This window comes from Rhopilema esculentum, chromosome 9, assembly GCF_057945365.1.
Source record: "Rhopilema esculentum isolate cy_ngs chromosome 9, ASM5794536v1, whole genome shotgun sequence".
NCBI classification, from domain to species: Eukaryota; Metazoa; Cnidaria; class Scyphozoa; order Rhizostomeae; family Rhizostomatidae; genus Rhopilema; species Rhopilema esculentum.
The window spans coordinates 6653361-6670322 of record NC_142823.1 but is presented as its reverse complement, the minus strand read 5'-3'; the positions used below and the strand labels follow the sequence as shown (position 1 = coordinate 6670322).

The window sequence follows — 16962 nt, the reverse complement described above, 5'->3', positions numbered from 1 at the left end:
TCATGTGCCGAACCTAACTCGAGAATTAAGTACATGAGGGGCGCGACGTTTGAATCAATTTGGTACGGCAGAGTTAGGTTCGGCACATGAGCAGTGCAACGTTTGAGCCAGGCCTTATTCGCCAGCCTTCCCTCCTCCACCGCTGCGCTGCATTCACACGATAGCCTTCACTGATTTACATGTATTTGTTGTTGTTCTTCTCGTCGCATTGCGGTGTTTCTTATTTGCTGCAAAATAATGGAAAATGGAATGCTGCGTAATGCAGCGTGGTGCTGTGTCGCGACGATAGAACATTCGAGACACAAGGGGGATTTCATAAGGACCTGCGTAATAAACGAAATTGCTACGCGTGCTAAACGAAGCCAAATGTAATTGCTAAATATGCCCATGTTTAGGCTGGCATTATTTTAGCTGTGTTGCAGTACGTAAAAAATTCTCCATCTTGGGGTTTTCCAAAACTAGGAAATAATTGAAAATAATCTATTGTCCAACAAGGCTCAGTGCTAGGCCCTGCTTTTTTAATGTCTAAACAAATAATCTGTTTATATTAATCATTGTTGATTAAAAAAGGCAAGTTTCGAAAAATGGCATCCGAGGAAAGGCTATTGAGTCTTGGATTTTGGACTCAGGCAGCCAGAGTTTTGTAAAAATGCAACTCAACTTAATATTCTAAAAAGGCTTTGATCTTATATTGGCTTCAAAGAGAGAAGAGTCCTTGTTCAGAGCTTTGTTTATTCAAATTTCAATCTCTGTACTTTAGTTGGCATTACTGTTTAGCAAAATCCATGCATAGATCGAAAAATACAAGAACAAGCACTTAGATTTCATTATAATGATCATGTAAGTTTTATATAATGATCTTGTCCGGAAGTCACAACGACGCACGATGCATGTTGCCCGACTTAGATCACTTTTATGGGGCTGAGCTTAATACTTTCATATACTTGATAACTCAATGGGATGGTCCTACGTGCAACTGCGATGCCTATCGTTCTTTGTTGAAGACCAGTATATTTTAATTAAAAGATGTAAAATTAATCAAAATCCAATTGACATACTTTTTTAAACTTTCTTGATGATCTTTCTGTGCACAAAGCTTATTGTCGATATGTCTCTCTAAAAACCAGCCTTCGCCTAAACCAAGAGATTCGTTCTGTCTAGGATACAACCAGCTTCATCACCTCCACCTCAGTTGTCTTTCTCATAATTATCATCATATCATTCCTGAACTTTTTTAACTCACTCTTGTTATAGTTTTTTCTTATACAACCAGGCCACAGAAAAAGACTAACCAATTGCAAATTACCTTGTAATAGTGAGATTTGTAATTGTTGTTTAATTTAAAAATTAAAATGAGATGTTTCCATTATCATTATTTAACCTGTCAATGAGTGCACTTGGGATCTTGGGAAATTCATCTAACTCTTTAATATCTATGCTCATAGAACCAGTGGCTAGCCATTAGGCTCTAGAGGGGACAAAACAAAAATTTTTAGACTGCACCCTTTTTACCACCAGCAAACGCCCTTTTACCAATAAGGGATGCCAATGTTACCTAAACGGAACGCCCGTCTCCAAGTGTTGGTTGCTTTAAAGAGGCACTGACGCAAAATTCTGCATCCGAAGATTTCAACGATAATTTATGAGCCACAGGTTGGGGGCTAGGACATTCGCACCATTTCTCGCACAATGGCTTTCACCGAAATCATACCTCCATATTTCTGCCTCCATTTCATTTGACACAAAATTTTGTTCCCACAAAGTACACAATTTTTAAATAGACAGACCTACATGCATTTGGAAAATCACAGTGAAGTTTCGAGACTCTAAAAATTGGGATATGCACTTTTGCTATCCTGCTCCTTTTTGGTCTGCTGCACGGAAAGAAAGGGTTTGACGTCAATTAACAGTTCTCGGCCCGGGCTTGTTGCCCCGGCTTGTTAAATCGGTTGCCCTTTTATCTTTTCTTTCTCTCATAAAGATAGATGGGAGATGAGATGGACCGTTGTAGTGGAGATGGAAGTAAAAGAAACGACTTCGGTGTTTGTCGTCGGTATTTATGTGCAAATCTTGTTTCTTGTTCCTGTGTTACGACACGCTCGCACACTCACACCATTTCTTGCATCATGGCTTGCATCCCACATAGTATATTACAACAATGACTGGGGATGTGCTAGACACTAATTGGATTTTGGTGCCAAGCTCTTCAGGTCACTGGAAAATGATGGAAACGCCCACTTTCAAAATTTGGTTTTTAAAGGACAAGTGACACGCTTTTGGCGCCAAATTTGTTTCTTCTTTTAACTCAAAGTAAAATGCTGTATGAGAGTGGCGTTGAAATATTTTTTCTTTCTGATTTCATTTTCCTACTTAAAAACCCTTTTCAAATTATGGCAGGAAATGAATCACGTGACACCGTGACGTAGATTGTGATAATTTGTTATTGCTGCTACTGGTATACAATGCAATATGAACGTTTGCAACACGCTTCTAAACGAATTCAGTTCGTCTGGACCTGTTGCGTCGTGTTTCGTAAACTCTCTATTAATGACAGGAAAATTCCGAGTTATCACAATGTACGTCATAGGGTCACGTGATAAAAAGCAAAAACGCGCCCCCCTGCGCCCCTTGATTAGATTTTTTTGTTCTAAACCAGGAAAAACTCACTTCTAAATGATGATCTTTAAGATAATGAAAAGAAAAGATAGGGTGAAAAGTGTGTCACTTGTCCTTTAATTTTAAGGTAAAGATAATAGGAAGCTAGATAAAGTAAAATCTTGGCGTTATTATATTTCTACCTACTAACGACTACCAAAAATGATTTTTACCGAATGGAAGCCAAATTTACCGAAAGTCACAGAAGTATTGGGGGTTGGGTGTCGCATCCCCTACGCCCCCAGCCCCCCCGCTAAATCCGTCCATGCATATTGGCAGTGGGTGCCGACACGGTTAAGCTTTCTGTAATGTCTGTAAAATGGAATGTTTTTGGCCCAGTTGATTTAAGCTTTCTCTTAGGACTGGAGAGACCAATGTGCGGTATCCTGAATTATATAAACAAAGATTAAAGTTTTGAAGCAATTTTTGCCAGTTTTACAGTTTACACGAATCATGAAAATAAGTTTTTTAAACGGTTATTCTATTTACGGATCTCAAATCAATAAGAGTTTCTTTAGTACTGTTTGCGCATTTGTTTTGTCGACAGATTAGTGTTTAATAAAATCCATCAACGAATTCGCGATTGGGGACTGACTGGTTGAGCCCCCCCCCCCCCCCCATTCAATGGCACAAATCTCTTTGTAATACCGCTACTCCAAGCGCTAAGCCTCGCTCTTACCTGCCTCGTTTGCGCATTTCCTTCGCCCCATTCATCCACTCTCCCAGCGGTAGTCATACTTGTTTGTGCATACTCTTTTGCGTCAACTTGCATCGCACTCTTTGTTGCATTGCGTATACTAGTAGGAACACTTTCACTAAGGAAACCCACCCTCTATTATAGTATTATTTTAAGAACTACACTATGGATTGACTCAGCTAATACATACGTATCTAGACACATTCCTATTGTTTTTCTAGCTTGTTTTTCCTCTTTTGTAGACACCTAAGATTAGCACATTTACATCTTTTATTTGTACAAGGAACTAGTTTAACATATATATATCGTTCTCTACGAATCCTGAGTTAGTTAAGAGTTAGAGCTAGCATTGTGAGCACGTACACTTCGCTCTTGTGAAAGGCTTAATGGTACAAGTCGTACAGCGATATACGTTTGAGAAAACTATATCTGTGTTTATTTGTTGTGTCATTTTGAAGTTTTGCCGAACATTTAGCTCGGAGCCTGCCGTATTTAGAAACCAATTTACATCTTTGAAAAATGACGTTTTCTGGCTTTCAAAAGGGTGTGGACCCCAGTTTGCCCTTGCTCAACTCGAGTTTTCTCCCCTCCCAATCTTACCACCCTGGCTAACCCAGGCACCGCAGAGCAGGGGGGCTGGGGGCTGGGGGCTGGGGGCTTTAGCCCCCAACTTTTAGCAAAAATGCCAAATATTGAGTATCAAACTACCAGAAAAGCCTCTTTTTATACGGTTTTAGCCCCCCCCCACTTTTTTAGACCCCCCACTTTTCTCAACGCTCCGTGATGCCTGCAAGCTACTGCTAGTGGGCTAGTGCTCCCATCAAGGTATTTCGCAGCAGGTAATTCGCAAGTATCTTGTTAGTTTGAGATGATTACCGTTGAAATAATCCATCATAAAAAAATGATGTGGATGTGTATGGATGTTGGAATAACGATCAAATAGGCATGCACATTACCATTGCCCTGTTTGTTATTATATTTTTATTTTTTCTTGTTTGTTACTACTTATCTTACCATTATTTTGATAGTCTAATACTATTGTTTTTGTAAACCAATGAACAGCGCAAGATTGTGCTAGTCATGTTGTCATAATAAAGTCATTTGACTTCCTCAAAGAGGAAGCGCTTTTTATTTCTTGGAAACAAAACTTGCTCTGCTATGAAAGCGAGGGCATTGTGCCCATTGTGAAATTCAGTGGAATATAGTCAACATGGCGCTAGAAAGCCAAATCTCATTTGGTCCGTGTTGTCCAAAGTTTGGAGACAGTTGTCAAAGCAAAAGGGAAAATTTAATGGAATGTTACGAGAAGTTATCACAAGATGGATTGATTCCACGTCTAGATGAAACTGCTGATTGTCGTGTATACACGATCACTTATCAAAAGAGTGCACCTCATGTTGGCGTGGTATTTGGGTACTCGTACGATGTGTATGTTGCATTTTCACTGGCTGTTAATTCAGCAAATGTAGACAGCCAACGGTATTTCATATCGGCTAGGGTTCTTGATCGAGATGAGATACTGTCTCTGAGATTTTGTGGAAATCTGTGTATCAGTGCGCGGGAAATTATAAAAACAGCCATTGATACAAAAAAGCACGCGACTAATTGTTATTATTTCGGAAGAATGGTGCTAGAGAATCTTGGTATACAGAATGCTGCCTTCGTTGACATAGAGTACGAGAGTAGTGGTGGGGGTCAGAGAGCTTTTTTGGTGTCTACGTCAAGAATCTTGGTCACAGTTGCCATCGTTGGTGCATTACTTTATTTTTGCCTAAAAGAAAATTAAAAGATCTTGAAGATACTTGACTTTTTTAATTTAAAGACAATGCAGGCAGTAATATTAGATTAAATGTGTTGCTGAAAGTAACTGTAGCCTACTATACAAACATTTCTTCAAAATAACTACAGGTATGAAATGTGTCTGATCATTCCCTGTTTTTTTGTCTAGCGAATGTCCATCAAAACCAAACACTGTTCTGCACAGGTCAGCCGAGAAAGGGAGGGAAGGGGGCAAATGCCTGGATTCTGTAAGCAAAGAGGGCCACTTGGTGATTAGAACATCTCTATTTAGAATGTTACACTTAATATCATAGTGATTTTAAGAAAAATAACATAGTGAAATCATATCAATGCTGGGAAAGTTTAACAATGCTTTGCAAAAATGAATCGAAAGTAAATGAAAATTATGTGCATTTTAAATCCATAATAAGCATATTTAAGGTTGATTGATTGATTGATTGATTGATTTAATTTGATATTCAAATTATACTACAATAGCAATTGTTATCAAAATACTGATAATAATATAGAAAAAAACAACAACACAATGCAGCTAGGTGTAGTAGAATTCTTAAGGAGGAGGAGCTCTCAAAGTAGGTAAACTAACAACATATGAGCCCCCTCTGTCATCTTTCAGAACCATAAACACAAAGGCAAAGCCAAATTGCTAGCTTAAATAATAAAATTTGTTAAATTTATCAAGCTCAAATTTCATTTAGGCATTCACATAGCATTTAGCATGTGATGTTTTAGATTATTTTTGAATATAAATCTTAAGGTAGAGTCTTGAATGTCAGCTGATAGGTCATTCCAGATTTACACTCTCGTATATCGAATGGACTTTAAGCAAAATTGAAAGTTTATTTTGTTGGGCAGAAAGATCCCCTAGATTTTGGCTGGCCTCTGGGCGCATCATGGCTCTCTGCAGCTGTGCAACCGCTGTCAATGTGCCTTTGGTGTTGGGTACATGAATGCAAATTGAAGAAAAGCTTCATTTTGTAATTTGTTATTTAGATGCAGTAATCTGCTAGTGCACATGCAAAGTGAAATTTTTTCGGTTTGTGGGCACATGATCTTGTCAGATAAACTTTTTAATTAATTCAGGTTTCTTTACTGGATACGGATAACATTACAAAAGTTGGGGGCACATGCAGCCAAAAAAGGCTTCTAAATGAGCTGCTAATAGGAATTTTGCCTTTGTTTGCAAAAATTGGACAGATGGCACATGGCCCCCCCCAAGAATCTAGCTCCTAAATCTATGGTTGATACCAATGTTATAATTAGGCCATCTAGATTAGCTTTGATAATTTTGATTGATGGATATTAAAACCAGCTATTAAGATTTACAAAGTCCTACTATTCCAAATTATATCACAAATTGACCTCTGCTATTCAAGGATATTCTCCTAATTTCTTTAGCCTCTAGACAAGTTTTTTTAAAATTCCAAGACCTTTTATCACTTTCTTTTGACAATAATGGCCATAATAGTTTGCTGAAGGTGGTGGGCTTGAATCCCCGAAATCATCTGATATAGAGGGCACAAAGATTTTTAATCCACAATCTTAATCTCCAAAAAGTGAAAGCCAATCACAAAGATAATTTTAGTATAGTTTTGCTATTTTTGGTCAGGCACTTGGAAAATTCTCACATCAGAGGTGATGCCTGACAAATTCATAATGGTAACTGTTTCATTAGCTACAGACCTATTATTTTTGCATGGAAGAAACCAGTTCTCAAGTACCACCACCCCTGAAATTTATTCTTTTTCCAAGGGTTAGACCATTCACTTTGTGATGTGGCTGCTGGAACTTAACACAAGGTTGAATTTAATTCTCAAACCATAGTTGTTTGAACTAAAAACAAACAGTGCAGGTTAAAAAATGAACAAATAGATAAATATACAAAATACTTTACTTGCAAACACTATAAAACTACAAAAAACTAAAGCAAAAGTATCAGTCATAATTGTTTATGGTACCAGTTACTCTCAAAGAGAGTTAACTTATCAGGAGAGTGTCCCCTTCCATACAAGCAATGAAACAAACAAATTTTATCAATAACGTTGTAAAGCTATCTTGATTGTGATCTGGTAAGCTGTCAAATGGCAATATCAAATCAATAGTGGTGAAGAGCCTTATCTGTATAAATATCCTTATCTTATCCTTATCTTATCTGAGAACTTGGTCTAGTCGGGTGGTAGGGTAAAAGGTATTTTGTATTTTGTATTTGTTGCTACCGAAGCATCCGAAGGTAGTTTTTAGGACACTGAGAAGCTATGCTTATCGAGCAGTGTCCTGGTCCTTCCTCGCGATGTGACCACACCTCGTGATTCCTACGCCTGGAAATACAGAGAGCTATCCCCACTCTGGGTGAAAGTTTGGTCATGCCAGGGACTCGAACCACGGGCTCTTGGGTCTGTAGTCAGCGCCTCTAACAACTGAGCCATCCTCGCACCTATTATATCCAGGCATTATATCCTGCTTTGGCATGGCTAAGTGGAAGACACATGCAGGCAAAAAGCGTCAGCTCTGTATGCTGTAAATTGATGCGCATCCTTCGTCTAAAGTTGTGCAACCATGTGATTTAAGATTGCTTCACTCAGTAGAACTTAAACTTTAAAAGTTGCAAATTGAGTTCTAAAATACATAGTTCTCAAATTTCTCTAGACCTATGTGTTCAAGCATCCTTCTAATACGAGCACTTACACGCTGAAGTTGACCCAAGTAAGTTCTTTATAAGAATCTGACCGTGTTTATCTTCCATTATGTGAGTTCTTGCAAACGTGGATTGACAGTAATGTAGTTAAAATGCTGTGTTCATCTATAAAATAAGAAGCTAAAATCGTTGACAAAAATTTGTGTCGCTAAAAAGAGGATCGAAATCTGTTCTTAAACAGCTGGTGAATAAAATTCTTTTAGAAAGCGTGTTTTTGCTGCATGGTCCATCCGAATAGACGCAAAATATCTGACTAGACTTGCCCCTGTTCAAGTCCACTCGCCACTACCTTTCCAGTAACACCAACCCTCTTGCGTCTGTTGTTAACACCAGTAACAGGCACTGCAGAGCGTTGAGAAATATTGGGGGGGGGGGACCCAATATGAAGAGGCATGAATGGTGGTGAACGTCAATTACGTTTTGGACAAGAAGTGAGTGGAGGTATAGCCCTCCAGCCCCTATGCTCCGCGGTGCCTGAGGAACTCAAAAGACAGGTGAAATAGGATCACCAATATTACGTCACAATCATAACAACTTATATAAATGTACTGAAATCATTTGCATAATCCACATTCATTTTAGTGTCGCAAAGTAGCTATCGCTCCCGTTACGACAGACTACTATTGTAGTTTCGCTTGTTGTCGCACGAACAAGGACAACAAGACTGTCGTAATGATGGACCATGTATGTATTTCTACGGCTTTCGAGAGTTTGCCTGATGCCATCATTCTGCAAATCCTTTCCTATCTGCAACAATCGGAATTATTGACCATTCAACTTGTGTCGAAACGTTTGCGTTTTTTGTCGATGGACCCATGTTTATGGCGATACTGCGATTTTTCGAATCGCTCAAATGCGTTTCTCACTGGAGCAGCCAAATCGGTAATATTGCGTCAGCTGCGCGTCATCAAAATAACTAGCACCCATGTACCACTTGAACTTTTAAAGTCTGCTTTGAGAAGTGAAAATCTGAAGGCTATCAGTCTAAAAGAATCGAGAGTTCGAAATTCTAGCGAAGAATCCGATCCACCATCACAGAGAGAACCAGACATAAATGAAATGAGATGCGCTGTCAAATTTCTTGATTTGCAAGGAACATACGGTAACATCAATCTCCTTGAAGAATACATCTTTTACGAAGGACAGAGACTGGAAGCATTTGGTGAGTCTTTTTTACTAGCTGCATTATTTTTTTCGTGGCTCAACATTTCTAAACATTAGTGACATTGTTAACGATAACCAATTTTGTACATATTGCAGACTATTGTTCAAAACAAGCTGTCTATGCTAAATGCCAAAACGAAAGAAGTTTTCTCCACCAGGCATTCCGATGATGGTCTTCCCCTTGAACATGGGACTCAAAGCAGCTTCTATATGTTTCATTTATATATAAGACAACATCAGTCACTTACCATCATTTTTGTGCTGTTTTAAAAATGATTCAAGTCAAATTTCCAAATTGTGTTCTGTAGCTAGCCTGTTTTTAAGATTTTATAGGAAATTTCCTTTCTAAAAGGAACTTTTTTTAGCATATACGATTGCTTTGCCTCCAAAGTGTTAGTTTGTGGCTCATTTGACGTATTCTGCAGTTCGGTATTCAAATGATCCTGTGTAAGCATGCAGGTAGCGAGACTTTCTTTGATACTTCTCAACAGGTCTGCCTCAAATGACGTCATCACTCACCCAAAAGAAACTTGCTTCAGGAATGCCACTTTTGCGTGTGCTCGATTGCAAGGAGTGCGCATGGTTCGACGATCGTCTGATGCTTCACATTTCAAAATCATGCATACATTTGGAATTTCTCTCTGCAATGAGATGCCTAAATTTCACTGGAAAATACCTCCAATACCTGCTTTCTGGTTGCAAAAAACTGAGATCTCTGAATCTGCAAAGAACAAGGTAATTTGTCACCTTGAGAAAATTTGTCACTCATTTGACTGTGTGTGAAGCGAGACAATTTGACAATATTGGGAAATAAAGAGTCTGGTTTACCCTAGCTTACTCTAAAAGGTTTACGTTTCCCAAAACCGTATTTACTCGATTATAAGCCACCCCACCCTTATTCATAAGTTGCCCTCGACTATAAACCCCACCACCCAAAACCTTGCAGAGATACTTTGTTTAAAATGATAAAACTGATAAAAGCTTGATTATGCACATAAACCAAAAAATAAACGGTAGAAGTTCAACCAACAACAATATCATATAGATAACGGATCATCAATATCGTCCAGAAGTATTTCTTTCTCACCTTTTACAGTATCAAAGTGGCAGGAAAGCTTGGCAAGACTTCGGTAAAACATAGAAAAAATTAATTTTTAATATTTCGCTAATCTTTTTCGTTAGGCTTACCGACATCACAGTCAGAGGTCTTGATTGGGAAGAAACTGCATTGGAAGAGCTTGACATCTCTCATTGTTACGGACTTGATGAAGAAGGCTTTATGGCAATTTTACCAAATCTAAAGAAAATCAAATATCTACGCACCGCATTAACCGATGATGTACTTAATCAGATGGGAGCTGTTGCATCAAGTATAGAAATATTTGAATTGCGCCGGCGATACCCTTTGAACCCATCTTGCGTTAGCGCGTTGCTTTGCCTTTGTCTCAACATGCAGTACTTAGACATTAGTCTTACGCCAGTTGAATCTAAATGTTTTCGAAATTTCCTTCGAAACATGCCGAAGTTGCGTCAGATATCCTTTGCCGGACATGAGACACTGGGTACATCAGAAATTCTGAGAGAAATAAGACGAAATTGCAAAGACATTGAAAATGTAAGCATAAACTACTACCACGCGAATCGAGACGAGAGTTTAAAGGACGCTTTAATCAATATGGCAAGACATAGCCCAAAGCTAGTTACTGTAGCATTGCAAGGGTTCTTTATTCAAAGGCTGGTCCACGAATTGCAGGTGATCATGGAGGAGAGCATTTTTTGCAACAAGATCAGATTCCTATACTCTACAACTGTAGAGCTTCCTTGCATGAAACACGGACTGGAAAATGCATTCCTGAAATACACACGCAGCTAACATAGCACTTAATTTACATGAAATTGTCACAAAAGTCTCAAGTCAAAGTCTGTTGAGAACCTTGGTAGGTCTTAGTGAAATGAAGTATTTTGTAGTCAAGTTTAAACTTCAGAAACAAAATATTAACGAACATTTTCAGTAGCATTAAAGATACTTCAAATGTTTCATTTCTTGCTTCATTTTTAAGATTTTATCCTTTCAGAGCCTAAATGTAAGCAGGAGCTTTTGAGATAAATTGATCTCTGCAGTTTTAATGACGCAAAATCAAACTGCTAAAGATATTAAGACCGTGCTCTGAGTTGGTACCAGTTGCTACTAAGTGGGAGGGTAATGGGCGTGGCTGAAAAAGACTAAGCCCCTTTTGCCTCGTTTTAGTGCTTGGTTTTAGGTCAATTTCCCTTAGGGAAAAGTATGATCTACCCTTACTTACCGCTTTTTAATGGGAGGGGTGGGTAATTGCGCCACCACTGGGTACCAGAACCAAATGTCCTTGAATTTGATCCAGGAATCTCTATTTGATTCAAATGCCATCGAAGAATATCAATTCAGTACTAAGAATATCAAAATCACAAGAAAATGCTTGGGGCACATTCCAAATTTTGGACGCATGCAAACATCACTCCGCCTTATCATCCAAGGGAAACTTCGCTTGAATATAATCCATTGCAGATCTGTAGCGACTGTGGGCAACATTAAAAGACATGGCTTTGAAAAAAGCAAACATTTTACAACATACTTAAAGCTTTTTCGTCTGACACTCCTCAGAGCATAAAACGTCAGAATAGGTTCCGAAAAAACACGTTTGAAAAATATATACCCAGTTGTGGATCGAAATAGGCCAATCAGAAAAACGCAAGCAAAAGACCGGTATAGTTGACCAATCAGTGCCGCGAGCCTAAAGAAAGATTACCAGTGGAGTCCAAGAGAGAAAACGAACTCCTTTTGTCTACACAATGGCGGCTTTTTCGTTTTTATGTAGATTGACTCCAAAACTGCTAGATGGAAGGACGACCGGGCTCTGCCAATTATCCGAAACATGTCGTCATTATAGAGTTTTGCACAATCTGGGTTGTCTAAAAGATGTTGACCAATGGCAGAATCACTTGTTTTAACAGTGTTTCTAGACCTACAAGATCGAGGAGGCTGTTCTCTTTGCGGGGCAGTTTTGTTTCGTATGTTGGAAGGAACATGCTGTTTTATCCTATCCCCCAATCTTTGGGTTGTGCGCCCTACGTAGCCAGAATCACACTGGCACGTAAATTCATAAATGACGGAACTTTTTTGTTTGGTAGGGACGCAATCCTTTTGAATGGATGGAAGGGCTCTCCTAGTGCTGTAAACAATCCGAGGATTGACAGCAAAGAAACAATTGGTTATGGCTTGCCTAATCTGACTCTCGAATCGCAAGGAAGTGTTACCAATCCATGGTAGTTTCAAATAAACTGGGCACTTTTGCGGACCAAACTTTTGAACAGCCGAAAAACTTGCGATCTTCTCCTTAGTATAAGATAAAATGACGTCTTCAGGATAGCCGTTGTCCAAGAAGATCGTTTTGAGTTTTTCCAGTTCAGCGTGCAGTTTAGATTTCGAGCAGATCATAAGTGCCCTATGTACTAATGTTTTGACAAGGTTGACTTTGCGTTGTTTTGGGCAAAATGAATTCCAGCGTATGTACTGACCGGTAAAAGTAGGCTTGCGATATACACTGGTAAGAAATCCAGTGTTAGACTTTTCGACCAAAACATCTAAAAATGGTAAGGAATCATTTTCTTCCTTTTCAAACGTAAACTGGAGGGCTGGGTGTAGGCTATTTAGGTGTTTTAGAAAAATATCACACTCAGCCTCTGTTTTGAAAATGGTATATGTGTCATCCACATACCGAAAATAGACACCTGGCTTTTGGTCGTAGTCGAACAAACGCTCTTCATGAAAGCCAACAAAGATATTGGCCAAGGCAGGTCCCAGAGGGCTACCCATAGCGACACTATCCTTTTGTTGGTACATTTCATTGTTAAAACTGAATTCAACTGAACGTGTTGCAGTTTCCATCAGTTCAATGAATACTTCCTCTGGGAATGGTGGGCTATTAAGCTCGCTCCGGTACAAATAATAATAATAATAATAATAATAATTGAAGCTAAATCTCCATTTCGGAGCAGTTACCCAACTACTGGGTATCACAAGCTGGTGCTATAATTTTAGCCAATCTTTTTATTTCTATTTCATCCATTGGTAAGAAATTTTTGAAGGGTGTTGTTGATACTTTTAAGAATTTTTGAATTATTTGTAGCTAAACATGTTTTTTCCATCTTGGGTTTTTGATAAAAACTTGGGCAATCCCATAAGTGTTCAATATATTCCTCATGGGCCCCACATCTTCTGCAAAGAGAATCAGAGTACTTTCCTTTGTAGTTCGCTCTTAAGTCAACCATGTTTAGTTTTAATTTCAGCAGGGATGACGCGTCTTCACACCCCAGATACTCTTTCATTTCAAATTTACTACCCTTGATAAATCTAAGTTTAGTCTTACTATTATTTCTAATGTTATTCTCTATGATTATGATCATTTTTTCTCTAACAACTTTTTTCCACTGTTCTTTGGTTAAATTTTTGATCTGATTTTCTTTGAGGTTAATATCAATCAGTTTTATGTCACTAATCACTTCTTTATACCAACAGTTTGGGAAATTTAAACGTTTTTGCTCTTCATAAACTATCTTGGTCAATCTACTTTCGTTCATGTTTAATACCTTATGGAAGTATATTAATCTTTTCTCTTTTATTCTAAATTCCATAGGCATCAGGCCACATTCAAGGACTATTCCATCATATGACATTGATTGGGGTAGAGAGTTAATTATTGTTACTGCATCTTTTTGCAATTTTTCTAAGTTTTTAAATTGCTTATTAGTTACGTTAGTCCATGTTTCACATGCGTACAGAACTTTTGGCATCAAAATTGCTTCAATCAGTTTGATACTGATTGCAAAACTTTGTTTCTTGAGTGCCTCCTGTTTAATAAGGAATTTTATTTCTTTAATAACTCCCAAGGCAGTGTTGATTCGTTTACTGATGCACAAATCCAAGGTTCCTTTGTTATTTTTCAAGTCCCCTAGATATTTATATGACTCTACTTCTTTAATAACTTGGCCATTTAAAATTAAAGTTTCTTTTTGGAATTTTTTACTTTTGCTATATTGCATGATCATTTGTTCACTTTTATCCAAGTTGAAATTCAGAAGGTTTTTCTTTTGAAACTCTTCAGCAATAGTAATCATTTCCTGCATTTTCTTGTGAGATATGGAAGCAATTAATATATCATCCTGGTAAAGTAGTGGAGGTATCAAAATGTTCCCAAAGTTAATTCCTAGGTTTTCTCTTTTTACTATTTGCATACCTTTATCAATATGATTGGCACAGATGGGGGCTGCCAAGATAGTTCCTTGTTTTAAATTTTCTTTAATTCTAACCTGTCTTGTAATTCCACTAGGTGTGTGGATTTGAATGTATCCTTCATTGTTTAATTCGTAGACATTTTTAAGAAAGTTTCCTTTCACCCCACTTCTATACATATCTATGATGCAAGACTTTAGCCACAGCTTATCAAAAGCCTTCTCTAGGTCCAGGTACACAAACTTCACTGAGCATTTTAGATATTTGTAATAATCGTTTATTGCTTGCCAAATAAACAAATGATCTAATGTTGACCTACCCTTTCTTCCTCCTGCGGCTGCCTCTGAAAACCCTTTCTCAATAACATTGATCTGTCTATTAAGCATTAATTTTTCGTAGATCTTACTTCTGCTTACTGTTAGAAATATACCTCTCCAGTTTTTTATTGCCTTTCTATTCCCTTTTTTCTTATAAATTGTTCTAACAATTATTTTCTTCCAATCCTTTGGGGGCTGACCAGTGGTGAAAACCTTGTTAATTGCTTTCAACACAGAGTTTTTAAACTCATAGCCTGAACTTGTATAAATTTCATTACTTATGGAGTCAACCCCTGGGGATTTCTTTATTTTCAGGCTTTTAAGTACTTTTTCCAGTTCCCATATTTCAAAAGGGGCATCATATCTCTTCTTTTGTCCCTTCTGGGATTGTATTACTTTGGCAAATAGCTTATCAACTGATCTTACATGATTTTTATATTTTTCATCTGGCTCTCTATTGGTGAGTAATTTCTCAAAGTAGGTTTCATGCTCCTCAAGGATTTCATTTTGTTCAACTAATTCCTTTCCTTGCTCATTGATTACAGCAGTTGGGCAGTCTGCTTTTCTTCCTAAGATTTTGGCCCTTATCTTATAAAATTCTGAGCTTTGCACAGCAGCCCTACTTAACTTTTCAATGTTTGCTTTCATCCTAATATCTTTACTCTCATTCTCTGTCCTCACTAGTTGGTTGTTCAAGTGTTTGATTCTTATCTTCAAAACACTTTCCCTCAAATTGTCCTCTTTTTTGATAGCTTCACTTAGTTTCTGTTTTAACTCTCTTTTCTTCTTTATCAGTTCCCTACATGCCCTCATTGCAGCATGGTGCTTATTTCTGTTGTACCTTTTCTTAAAGCATTTTGCCATAATTTCATATATTTTCCTTTTCCACTCTTTATATAGGACATTTACTGGTTTGTTTTGATCCCAAACATTTTCTATTTTGTTAATTTTCACTTGTCTATCAAATTCCTTAAGTGAGTCACTTGATAAGACCCAGTGCCCTTGTTCCTTTTGAGGATTTTGGCTATAGACATCCTTTTTCCTGAAGTTAAAGTCAAGCACCATTGTATTATAATCGGATTCTTTCACACTATATTTCCCCACTCTTTCTAGAACATATCTCCTTTCTTCATCAATAATCATTCTATCAAATTTATCAAAGCCTTTTTGATTAACCAATGCATAATCAAGTATCGTCTTCTTATTAACATTACACTTGTCAGTAGTTGATACCCTTGTCCAAAGCCCTTGGCATTTATCACTGTTGTTCAATATGTTTAATTTTCTTTTCTTTACTATTTTCATTAGACTTTTTCCTCCTGTAGTTATTTTAGGATGGTTCCCTTTTATGTTATCTCCTACTTTTACATTTAAATCCCCTAGTATTATCAATGCTTTGTCTTCAATTTTAGCTTTTACAGCATAATAATCAATTTTATCAAAGAAAGTAAAGTTACTTTTTATTTTTGTCCTAGATTCCTGTTTACCATACACCATTCCCAATATTATTTCCCTACATCCAAGACTGATGTTAGTCCAGACCTGTTCATTATCATCATCTCCTACCTCTAAGACTGTTACTTTATCTTTTAGTGAATTTTTATATATCATCCATATGCCACCACCTTCTTTTTTTCCCTTCTTAATTCTATAGGATCACAGTATCCTTTTAGACTGAGAGGACCCTCACAGGTTTTAAACTTAGGTTCTGTTATACAAATTATTGTAGGATCTAAATCCTCAATTATTGAACATAAGCTGTCTCTTTTAGATTTTAGACCATTAGCATTTGAATACAGAATTTTTATCTTTTGTTTATCATACCTTCTTGTTTTTTCTTTAATGTGAGCTTTTTTCTACTTGTTTCTCTTTACACAAGGGCAGGGTCCCATGATACCCAAGGGTGTTGAGGGACTTGTTGCTGCTGATGGTATTGTATGTCTCTAACAATTTCTTTTTTAATACTATCCATTGAGTCTTTTATGCATTGTTCGATCAGGTTTGTTACATCTGTTTGTTGAAGATATCCTGTCTCTTTGTATCTTTGTTTCTCTGGGTGTAAAAATCTGCAGTCAGTTCTTATGCAGACTCCTGTCATGTGTGCAAAGCATAATCCTGATGCCCTCCATCTATCCTTTTCATCAGCATTACCACCAAGCCCGCCTATGTTGTGGGAGAATTTACAATCATTTCCCCACCTACAGCTGCCTTTCTGTTTCTTTTCATATCTACATTCCCTTTTCCCAAAATTTTGCACCTTATTGGGGGTATATTGGGGTTGAGTTATTATCTTTGCTTTCAGGTGTTCCTGGTATTCTCTCAATTTTGCTAACTCTGCTTTTTTCTCTAATTCCCTGATGGTCTCTTT

General features: G+C 37.6%; 1 protein-coding gene across 1 annotated transcript; it reads left to right on the top strand.

Annotated features, from left to right (window-relative positions):
- The first annotated feature begins 5429 nt into the window (after window positions 1-5429).
- LOC135689238 (uncharacterized) lies at window positions 5430-11581 on the top strand. The gene is made up of 3 exons (XM_065206390.2): window positions 5430-9009; window positions 9503-9746; window positions 10194-11581. The coding sequence occupies exons 1-3, from the start codon at window positions 8520-8522 to the stop codon at window positions 10882-10884; spliced, it is 1425 nt and encodes a 474-aa protein (XP_065062462.2). The 5' UTR covers window positions 5430-8519; the 3' UTR covers window positions 10885-11581.
- The last annotated feature ends 5381 nt before the right edge of the window (window positions 11582-16962 follow it).

What these genes read in the sequence shown, in the direction of transcription:
- LOC135689238 (XM_065206390.2), top strand. Translation starts at nt 8,520, where the DNA reads ATGATGGACCATGTATGTATTTCTACGGCTTTCGAGAGTTTGCCTGAT. An exon ending in ACAGAGACTGGAAGCATTTG is followed by an intron (nt 9,010 to 9,502) that starts GTGAGTCTTTTT and finishes ACTTCTCAACAG; the next exon opens with GTCTGCCTCAAATGACGTCA. An exon ending in CTGAATCTGCAAAGAACAAG is followed by an intron (nt 9,747 to 10,193) that starts GTAATTTGTCAC and finishes CTTTTTCGTTAG; the next exon opens with GCTTACCGACATCACAGTCA.